The sequence below is a fragment of the Danio rerio genome, chromosome 12 (assembly GCF_052040795.2).
Source record: "Danio rerio strain M-AB ecotype USA chromosome 12, GRCz13ab, whole genome shotgun sequence".
In the NCBI taxonomy this organism is placed as follows: Eukaryota; Metazoa; Chordata; class Actinopteri; order Cypriniformes; family Danionidae; genus Danio; species Danio rerio.
Window position 1 is genome coordinate 49027501 of NC_141032.1, and position 12079 is coordinate 49039579.

The 12079-nt window shown below is 38.7% G+C and overlaps 1 protein-coding gene across 1 annotated transcript in view; it reads left to right on the forward strand.

The window, feature by feature from the left end:
• The window catches only part of ush1gb (Usher syndrome 1Gb (autosomal recessive)), a 16482-nt gene extending 5767 nt beyond the window's left edge, over positions 1 to 10715 (forward strand). Inside the window, exons 2-4 of the mRNA XM_087277076.1 lie at positions 3703 to 4150; positions 7000 to 7569; positions 10073 to 10715. Coding sequence (XP_087133202.1) covers positions 3703 to 4150; positions 7000 to 7569; positions 10073 to 10357 — 1303 coding nt within the window. The 3' untranslated portion in view covers positions 10358 to 10715. The remainder of the gene's footprint in view (positions 1 to 3702; positions 4151 to 6999; positions 7570 to 10072) is intronic.
• The last annotated feature ends 1364 nt before the right edge of the window (positions 10716 to 12079 follow it).

Consider the following 12079-nt stretch of genomic DNA (forward strand, 5'->3'; position numbering starts at 1 on the left):
AAGTCTTAAATTTGACTTGGTGAAACCTGCAGAAACCCTGTTTATGGTGTATCTAGTAAGATAAATTATAGTGAGAGCAACAAGAGAGCCAATTCAAGCACTTTATCCAAAATCTAGCCACTTTTCCAACCTTGAAAGCACTTAAATCGAACCATCAAGAATTGCCAGCACCCATATGAACCCTACTTATGACACACTTTTCATGTTCGTTAATAGAGTGAATATTTTAGCCTTTTTCTTCTACTGATGATTTGAGCATTAGGGCTCCAGTGTGTCTAGACTCTAAATGCAATGCTCAATCTCTACTGTGCAGTTATTTAAATGCTTTTAAAAGAGTCAATGCCCACATGCACATTCACAGAGAGGAGTCTGACACAAGGCCAGACAGAAAGAAAGATGTTAATGTTCTCAGTTAAAGGTCAATATCTTGAGTTAGGGCTGTTCCTCTTCCGCCTCCTGCTTTCTCTGCCTGTTGGCATTTGTTAACTTGAATGTCAGAAGGGTTTTACACTTTCATCAGTCTTTCAGGTTTTGCTCTCTGCCGTTTTCCATCCTTCCAACAATACCTGACATAGTTTCTGTTGGTCTTTGCTAATGTGTTGTTGTCATTAAAAAGCACCTATAATGCAAATATCACTTTTATAAGGGGTTTAAACACAGTTGTGTGTAAGCAGTGTGTAAATATATACATGTAAGCAGCTTATAATGCTGCAAATGTATTAATTCTATCATTTTTATGCATCTCAAATAACTGGTTATAACTGGTTTTGTGGACTTAATTAGAGAGTATGGATGTTGGTTGCTAATTTGTAATACAGATCAATTATGGAAACTGCCAGTGCATATACAGTTGAAGTCAGAATTATTTGCCCCCTTTTTGATTTTGTTTTCTTTTTAAAAATTTGCCAAATGATGTTTAACAGAGCAAAGAAATTTTCAAAGTATGTCTGATAATATTTTTTCTTCTGGAAAAAGTCTTATTTGTTTTATTTCAGCTAGGATAAAATTAGTTTTTAATTTTTTAAACACCATTTTAGAGACAAAATTATTAGCTCCTTTTAAGCTATATTTTTTCTCAATAATCTACAGAAAAAAACACTGTTATACAATAACTTGCCTAATTACCCTAACCTGCCTAGTTCACCTAATTAACCTAGTTAAGCCTTTAAATGTCACTTTAAGCTGTATAGAAGAGTCTTGAAAAATAGCTAGTCAAATATTATTCACAGTCATCATGACAAAGATAAAATAAATCGGTTATTAGAGATGAGTTATTAAAACTATTATGTGTAGAAATGTGGAGAAAAAATTTGCTCTCCGTTAAACAGAAATCGGGGAAAAAATAAGCGGTCTAAAAGTTCAGGGGGGCTAATAATTCTGACTTCAACTGTACATGAGCAAACATCAGCATAGCCAACGCACTGATCTATTTACTACTGAAAACACTGTGTGCAAGAATACACACGTGCGTGTGGTTGCATGAGTTCATGTTCTGTTGTGCAGTAAGGTGTTGATCTGAATGCGTAACATGATGCTCATCAGCTCCACTTACCCAGTGTAACACACATGTACACACACATTATGCAAACTGCTTGTGTGACTCACCTCTCGAAGTCATTAAAAGCTGTGCAGCATGTAATGCATTCATCAAGTGCACTCTAAGAGGCCTGATGTGTATTCATTACCAAACTGATATATACAGACTAATGCTCTTTAACAATTAACACAATTGCTAAATCGTGTGTGTGTGTGTGTGTGTGTGTGTGTGTGTGTGTGTGTGTGTGTGCGTGTGTGTGCGTGCGTGTGTGTGCGTGTGTGTGCGTGTGCGTGTGTGCGTGTGTGGCCAGCATTAATTGTAGAACCTGCAAATCACCAGTAATTTGAGTGTTTTCAATGGCCTTTAAACAGAGTATTGTTAAGGTGCAACAGACTTTAAATAAATGCATTGACTGGATTATGCAGTATATATAAAAACGCTGATGCATATTTAACGAGCTGTCTGGCTTCACTATGGTCCATTCGTTTTCTATTTTGTTCTCACATGTAAACCACCAGAATCCATCTATCTTTCTGATCTGTCTGTCTGTGTCTATCAATCTATCTGTCCGTCCGTCCGACCGACTTTATCTATCTATCTATCTATCTATCTATCTATCTATCTATCTATCTATCTATCTATCTGTCTGTCTGTCTGTCTGTCTGTCTGTCTGTCTGTCTGTCTGTCTGTCTGTCTGTCTGTCTGTCTGTCTGTCTGTCTGTCTGTCTGTCCGTCCGTCTGTCTGTCCCTCCGTCTGTCTGTCCCTCCGTCTGTCTGTCCCTCCGTCTGTCTGTCCCTCCGTCTGTCTGTCCCTCCGTCTGTCTGTCCCTCCGTCTGTCCGTCCGTCCGTCCGTCTGTCCGGACGGACATCTATCTGTCCGTCTGTCTATTTGTCTGTCCGTCCATCTATCCATGTCTGTCTGTCTGTCTGTCTGTCTGTCATCGTTTTATATATATATATATATATATATATATATATATATATATATATATATATATATATATATATATCTCAGACGAATATTGTCCTATGCCCTAAAACAAGGGTTTTCAAAGTGTGAGGCGAGGCTCCCCTGGGGGGCGCCAGAGCATGTCAGGGGAGCGCTGGAAAAATATTATATAATAAAAATATAATTATTAAGTTTAATTATTATATGTATTTTTTATTATATTTAAACTATTTAATTAAACAAAGCTAAAAAAAATAATAATACGTCAAAAATGAGAAAACTCTTTAAAAAAAAGTTTTTCTTTAAAATAAAATAAGAAATTCGCTTCTGTTTTGCAAGCCCGCCAACACAGGTATATGCCTGCTAATACAATGGATCGGTTCCTGAGACCCCCTGATTCAAAGCCTTCAAGTTCAGGGCTTAAACCCAAAAGACGACGATATAATGATCAGTATTTGAGTTTAGGATTTACGTAAACAGGACCAGCTGATGAACCACGACCTTTATATGTGGTTTGTCAAGATATTTTGGCTAATGACAGCATGAGACCCGCTAAACTTCGACTGTTTTGAATGCGATGGACAGTTCTTGGATCTGTTCTATTCATATTGAACCATCATCCTAGTTTTAAAAACGATATATTAAAATACTTGTTGTTACTATTACGTATGTGTGCATGTTTGGGAGGAGGGGGGCGCCAATGGATAAGTTGTGTCAAAAGGGAGGCCCACTGTCTTAGACTTTGAAAAACCCTGCCCTAAAATACATCAGTAGAAAGCTTGTTTATTTGTTTATTCGTCTGTCCAATAATGCATATATCTCAGTTCCCACAAATGTACACTTAAGACCAGTGGTCCAGTGTCACAAATTATTTCTTATTATCATCTATATTTATTATTTTCACATCAAAAATTCACAGAATCAAGTCAATATACAAGTAAACTTTATTTGTAACCATTTTTAAGCACACAAGGTTTTTTTTTTTGTTTTTTGTTTTTATATTTAAATCTAAATATTTGACCACTAGCAATTTACCCAAAATAGTCCCATGCACCATCAGATTGGCTCTATGTTCCTGTGTCAAATATACTCATTTTGGGAGAAGTCAATAACAAGCCCATATCTATCATCCATCAATTTAGCCCTTGTAAACTGCGTTAGAATGCAATATAAATCTGTAAATAACCCCATGCACTTTTGTTATTATCTCCACAGAGGTGATCCAGATAAATGTGATATTTGGGGAAACACTCCTCTTCACCTGGCAGCAGCAAACGGTCACCTGAGCTGTCTGTCCTTTCTGGTGTCATTCGGCGCAAATGTGTGGTGTCTGGACAATGATTATCACACACCGCTGGACATGGCGGCCTCCAGGAGCCACATGGACTGTGTTCGGTATCTGGACTCGATCGCCGCCAAACAAATCACCATTAATCCTAAGTTGGTGAGCAAACTGAAGGAGCGAGGCTTTCGCAATGCAGAGAAGCGCATCAGGAACTGTGAGAAACTACAGCGCAAGCATCACCAGCGCATGGAAAGACATTTCATGAGGGAAAGTGCTGCATTGGATACGTCGGATACCATGAGTTACAGCAGCTTCAGCAGTACGTTGAGTCGGCGGATGCCTCAGTTTAACACGCTTGACTCTATGACATACTCACAGGTACTGTATCTGAACACATGGGTACTCAAGACTGCTAATAATAAACCTTTATTTCATTGATTTAGTAGTTGGGCCAATGTTAAAATGTGCAAAAATCACTTTTTATAAGCAGTTTGAGCACAGTTGTGTGGCAGCAGTGTGTGAATATAACCAGCTTCTGCAGAAACACTTTGATTTGATTTCTCCCTTTATACCTGTCATCAAGGGGAGAGGGGGAAAGCCCCGCCCAATAGTGACCGTCTCTCCCTCAGCATATGACGTCAGTCTTGTTTTTGAATCTGCCACTATGCTGACACACAGGCATTTGTAGCTCCACCCTGTTCTAAAAAAAGAGCACAATTTCATTTGAATTTAAAGCAACAGTGACCAAAACGCCACAGATCACCTTTAAGACTGTTATGCTGTGTTCACACCAGACACAGAACGCGCGGATAAATCGTGATATTCGCTCGTAAAAAAACGTAGTTGAGTTTACTCGCTTCATTTGCGCGTCAAATCCGCTTCATTCGCACGTTAAGTTCACTTCAGAACAGACGCGGATTCGCGTTATGGGCAGGGCTTCTGTCTGCCTGGTGACTCCAGCTTGGTTGCTAAATGGCTAACATAGATTTTATAAAGAAAATAACAGTGTTTATAAGGCTGAAAAACAGCGGCGATTCGTTTAGGGCCGTGTCTGAGTCCACTAGATCCTTTCAGAGGTGCATCCAGCTCTGTGAGCTCGTAAACTCCTCCAGAAACTGAACCTGGATGGAGGCTTTCAGCGGTGCTTCTGACTGGGCCTAGCGCGGATTGAACTTTTTGTCTGTGTCAGCTGGAGGATTTCTCCAGGGACACCAACAACAGGCGATACGTCACAATCACGTCCCCACAAGAGCAAGCTACTGATTGGTTAATGCGGCGCGAATGTACGCTGAAGTTCAGATTTTCGAACTCGAGTGATTTGCGCAAAGCCCTCGTTAAGCACGTCAAACACGTAAAACGCTCAATTCGCGCCGCGTCATTTCGCGCATATCGCACTATTCCCACCGCGTCATTTACCCAATTATCGTGTATTGTGCCGCAGGATGTCTATTCTTGCATTTGCGTTGACTTAACATGTAAATCACTGATGTACAATTGGAAGCACACTTAATCTTTTTCATGAAGATCCGTGCACAACATGATGATTTGCACTCACGCTTATTGACAACATTTAAAGGCATGATCAGGCTGCACCTTTGGGAGGGGGGGGGGGATAATCTGAAGAGAGGGGTGGTTGTGGTTGATGCGCAACGTATCTAATGAAGCAAGATGTGCGTGATGTATCTAAAGAGTGAGGAGAGATGCGGTGGAGAGGGGGTGTACAATGTATTTGAGGACAGGGCGAGAGACGCAAGAGATCTGGGAGATTATTATACATTTACGGGCATCTGAGAGTCTCCCGCATATGCATAGAGACTTCGGGAGTGCTGTGTTTACATGTCTGTACTGCACTTTAATAATGCCACAACAATCTGCATTCTCCACAAGTCTTAATTTTATTTCTTTTTAGTTCAATTATGACCTTTAATTTAATTAAATCAATCAAAAATCTTTGTTTACATGTGTAACCCCGCCACTCCTACACCACCAAACATGGTCCGAGCTGGTATCGAACCGGCGACTTTCCGCATGGGAGTCGGTTGCTCTAACAAGGAGACTAAAGACCATGGCCTCTAGCATCTATAGCTAGAGCACCTTTAGAGGTCAGAGGAGTGAGGTTCACCTGCACAGTACACACTAGCTGGCCTGCGTTACACTCACCCCCCTAAACCTCACTCCCATCCGGGTCACGGCACCAATGTAACCCTGCCAGTCCTACACCACCAAACACACTCCGAGCTAATATCGAACCGTCGACCTTCCGCATGGGAGTCAGGTGCTCTACCAAGGAGGCTAAAGACCATGGCCTCTAGCATCTGTCGCTAGAGCACCTTTAGAGGTCAGAGTGAGGTTTACCTGCACAGCACACACTAGCTGGCCTCCGTTACACTCACCCCACTAAACCATACTCCTATCTGGGTCACGGCACCAATGTAACCCTGCCGGCCCTACACCACTAAACCCGCTCTGAGCTGGTATTGAACCAGCGACCTTCCGCATGGGAGTCAGTTGCACAGCCTGTGTATGGGTGTTTCCTAGTGATAGGTTGTGGCTTGAAGGGCATCCGCTGCGTAAAACATATGCTGGATAAGTTGGCGGTTCATTCCCCTGTGGCGACCCCAGATTAATAAAGGGACTAAGCCAAAAAGAAAATGAATGAATTGCAGTAATCATTTGAAAACAGACGAGCTAAATGAATCTGACAGTGTAAAAATGGACTAGTTGACTTTAAAAAAAGTGAGTAAAATTAGCATAATTATAAACACTCAACTTTACAGTTCCAAGTTACAATGGGTTTACTTACATTATTTTGTAAAGTCAACTTGTTTCTTTTAAGGCAATTAGTTTACTAGTGTAACTAATCACTTTTTACAGTGTATGTGTAACCCTGCCGGTCCTACGCCACCCAAACCGATCCGAGCTGATTTCGAACCGGCGACCTTTCGCATGGGAGTTGGTTGCTCTAACAAGGAGGCTAAAGACCATGGCCTCTAGCGACTGTTGCTAGAGCACCTTTAGAGGTCAGAGGAGTGAGGTTCACCTGCACAGCACTTCATTAGCTGGCCTCCGTTACACATGGTGGACTCTTAATCAGAGTATTGTTTTAATCATATTAAAATCAGATTATTGGTGTTCATGTAAATGTACTCTGTGTTAGGCAGTGCAAACATGTTTGTATCCAGTGTAAAGTATAACAAAGTGTGACTTCCATAAGCTTTTCTTCACAGGCAACGCTTCAGTCCACGGCTAGAGGCCGGACAAAGATTCAGCGGAAACTTGAGAAGAAGAAGCAAGTTGAAGGAACGTTCAAGATTTCTGAAGACGGGCGAAAGAGTGTTCGTTCCCTCTCTGGTCTTCAACTAGGAAATGATGTGATGTTTTTGAAGCAGGGAACATTTGTGGACAGACGCCATCAGTCCAGCCCTCGACTCAACATCCGCAACATGTTTTCTGGTAAATCGGACATCAGGCTGGAGGATGTAGATGATGAGGAAGACACTGTGTCCAGAGCGCTCAGTGATCCGGGTCTATATGAGGCTGCTTACTCTGAAATCAGCACAGATTCAGGACGAGACTCTTTATTCAACCGCCCGGGACTCGGGACGATGGTTTTCCGTAGGAATTATGCGACTGATGGGGTTTTCCGGACAGGACGGGGTGAGGGCAGTGTGGCAGGGAGTGAACCGGTGGGACGGGCCCCGAACATCCACTTACGGGGTCGACTGCCGCTTCGGTCACCCAGTCTGGATGAAGTCAGCATTGGCAGCTCTCTGAGCCTCCAGGAGAAGAACTTGCAGGTACATACACACTAATCAGCAGATACTGGATTGACCTTATTCTGCAATGCGGAAGTGTGCTCTTTTTGCAGTTTTATTTTGTTTGTTTTTTTACATTGAACATTACAAATTATGTATGAAATGTGTAAGGCCCAACAAACACAATGGTGTCATATTAGTTTCAGAAAAAATTAAAAATAAAGAAATAATTTAATATATGTATATATATATATACAGTGTTCTGTTTATGAGTTCACCCCTCATAAATCTGTCATTTAAATTAACATTTTCTATATTTTCTGTGCATATACATTAGTTTAGTCAGAATTAAAAAATCTCCAAATCTAGAGCTTATCTAACAAAATAACCTAGGATAATGGTCTAAAGATTTAAATAAATACATTTTATATATATATATATATATATTTATATTTAATATATATATATATATATATATATATATATATATATATATATATATATATATATATATATATATATATATATATATATATATATATATTTGTTTGAATTTTAAGACTTTATTTAAACAACAAATGTTAAACACAAACTGTCTGCTATGTGGAATGCAAAAACTTTGAAGCTTAATATCTCAAAATCATTTAGAACGCAGATACAACCGTATAATTCCAAGGTGATGATATATATACAATATTATTATTATTATTATTATTATTATTATTATTATTATTATTATTATTATTATTATTATATTTTTTAAGAGCAAAAATCAAGAGAAACTAAAAATATATACTATTTTGTTAATTTTGTAGTTTCTATTTTTTCATGAATTTAAATGTATTATCTTTCTGTTTCTAATATTTTTAAAGATGTTTGGTGACTAAAATGTTATTTTAATAAATATATATCTATTTATAAATCCGGTTTGTTTAAATGCACCAATAAATAATACTGATATTGACTGAGAAAAGGTTAAATAATATTCATTTTTAATATGGGGTGTACTCATTTATGCTGAGTATATGTATATGTGTGTGTATATACACAGTACAATGCAAGTCTTGGGCCACTAGTATATTCACAAAAAAAAAGGTTTAAAGTCAGTTATTATAATGTTTTTTTCTATAGCATGTCAGTTTGAAATATCAATTTACTTTTCTTGTCTGAAGTGACATGAGGAAATTGAACAAATCCAGCAGAACATTGGCATCAATGACACAGCCATATCACCCAAGACCGGTTGCTCACTAAAGCTAAGCAAGGCTGAACCTCTCTGGATGGTTTTAGTTTTAGGCGCTTGTGTAAAAATGCTGTAAGATGAGGATGCTTTCAAAAAAATAAAAAATAAAAAAAAAAAAAAAAAAATATATATATATATATATATATATATATATATATATATATGTATATGTGTGTGTGTATATATATATATATATATATATGTGTGTGTGTGTGTGTGTGTGTGTGTGTGTGTGTATGTGTGTGTGTGTGTGTGTGTGTGTGTATGTGTGTGTGTGTGTGTGTATGTATAAATGTGTATATATATATATATGTGTGTGTGTGTGTGTGTGTGTGTATGTATAAATGTGTATATATATATATATATATGTGTGTGTGTGTGTGTGTGTGTATGTGTGTGTGTGTGTGTGTATGTATAAATGTGTATATATATATATATATGTGTGTGTGTGTGTGTGTGTGTGTATGTATAAATGTGTATATATATATATATATATGTGTGTGTGTGTGTGTGTGTGTGTGTGTGTGTGTGTGTGTGTGTGTGTGTGTGTGTGTGTGTGTATTTATGTATGATAATGTAAGGTAATTGACTTATATTAACTACCGTAAATTTAATTAACATTTGGTATGAGCACACTTTGAATTTAAAACACTTGGTGCACATAGTTTGGTAGCCCATAGTTTTTCAGGTAGCTTTGCATGTGGGTTTTTTGAAGCGTGACATAAATGATCACAGAATTAGAATTTTTAAGATGAACTATCCCTTTAAATAGTGGGTGTCCAGATGCTTTTGGATACGTGATTCTAGATAAATGTAAATGTGAAAATCAAAAATCTGTTTATGATTAGACACTGCATATAGGTGTGTGATTATGATGATTATAGGGTGGCACAGTGGCTCAGTGGTTAGCACTGTGGCCTCACAGCAAGAAGGTCGCTGGTTCGAGTCTCGGCTGGGTCAGTTGGCAATTCTGTGTGGAGTTTGCATTTTCTCCCGTGTTGGTTTGGGTTTCCTCCGGGTGCTCCAGTTTCCCCCCCAGTCCAAACGCATGCGCTATAGGGGATTTTATGAACCAAATATAGGCTGAAGTGTATGAGTGTGTGTGAATGTGAGTGTGTATGGGTATTTTCCAGTACTGGGTTGTGGCTGGAAGGGCATCTACTGCATAAAACATATGCTGGAATAGTTAGTGGTTCATTCCGCTGTGGCGACCCCTGATTAATAAGGGACTAAGCTAAAGGAAAATGAATGAATGAATGAATGAACTGTGATGATTGTGATGCTGTTGATGGTGTCCTGCAGGATTTGCCATGGGAGGAAGGAGACCTGGGTCTGGAGGAGGAGGACGATGAGCTTCAGCCTTCATCTGCTCCTCTGGAAGTGTTTCTGGCGTCTCAGGGACTCAGTGATTACGTCTCCATCTTCCAGCGAGAGCAGATGGATCTGGAGGCGTTACTCTTGTGCTCGGAGCAGGACCTCATCAGCATCCACATCCCACTCGGACCACGCAAAAAACTCCTGGATGCGTGCAGGAGACGCAACAGTGTTATGGAGGAAGCTGAGGGCATGCTGGACACCACGCTGTGAAAGAATACAATCCCTGTTTTTTCCCCACACCTCCTTGGTCCCCTGCTTTCTCCTTGCGCATTGAAACAAACAGATCTGTTTCCTACAGCGCTGCCTTCATAAGCAGAAGATGTTCAAATGTGTGAGTACATGGTGCGATGTTTTATTTATTTTATTTATTTTTTTGCTGTCGTATGAGCTCGAATGGGATTTATTTTTTTAATTTGATGGCTCAGTAGTGCACGACCCAACAGCATGTTTAAAAAGCAAACTTTAATCTTACAACACAACAGCATTAAGATCGCAACACAACAACATTCACAACACGAGGGGCCTGTTTCAGTAAGGAGGTTCAACAAACTCAGAGTTTAAACTTGAACTCTGAGTTGATTTACCGAGAGATTAAAAACTCAGAGTTTTCGGTTTCAGAATAGCGGATCTGAGTTGGTCAATCAACTTCGAGTAGACCAACTCAGAGTTAAGATCACACACCGCGACTATAAAAAGGCATCATCGATGGAGCGCAGCAGGGCCGGCCCAAGCCTTCAGGGGGCCCTAAGCAGGATTTTATTTGGGACCCCCTTGGTGCAAACAATATGACAAATTATTGTCAATCCTTTATTATTCGCACATTTTAAAATATTTTAAGATGTGTTGCTTACATCATAGAATGTTTTAAGACATTTCTAAATATTATTCTGCAGAAACAGCTTCCTATTGATTAATAATATTATTATTATTATTGTTGTTGTTGTTGTTGTTATTATTATTATTATTTTTTATTAAGTAATAATATTAATAATAATAATAATATTAATATTATTATTAGTCAGTCACAAGACGCTGCCAAACAGTCAAACATAGTAACAATAAAGATTTTTTTTTTTAAGGATATAAATGTTAACACTGAAAAAAAATTATATTGTATTTTGTAGTTTAAATAACTTAAAACATCTATTTAAATTATATAAAAATTAAACCAGGAAGCATTTTCAGATCTCTTGTAAATTTAGATAAATGTCTTGGCGCCATTGTATGTATAGTGGTGGGAAATAACAATAAATGGGCATATATTTGTCCCCTAATCCACAACACAACAAATTAACAAAAACGAAAGTCACTCAGTCATTTGATGCACTCTTTGAGGCCCTCTACTGGCCACTGGGCCCTAAGCAGCCGCTTAGTTCGCTTATGCCTTGGGCCGGCTCTGAGCACAGATATTACGAGTGACCATGGCAACATCCGAAAAAAAGAGATCAGCATTTCTTTCTCCAGCTGATCATGATGCGTTCATGCAAAGTTATTGCAAACATGAGCATATGTTTAAAAAAGCAACACCGCTGTGTTAGTAAAACAGAGACAGTTAGCATGGGAAGTTAATGCGTAATTTTACATCGAAAATATTTAAGTATAATAAAATAAGTGACGTAATGTGTGACGGTTATTGACTTTTCACTTGAAAAAGTGGGGAATTGGCTTTATTTTTGAAGTTATTTCAGATGTTATTGCATTAAATTACATAAAATAGGCTTCTGCATAGTTTCTACAACAAATTTGACAACAAGATAACCTTAACTTAATGCTCTGTGGCTTAATGCTTTAAGGTTCCCACTTTTACACATGTTGATCAGTTTTAATAGATTTAAAACATGATTTTCCCACCATCAGAACTTTTTTTTTTAGAGAGAGGAGTATTTCTGGGGCGTCACACCGGTGCAGTGGGTAGCACAATCGCCTCACAGC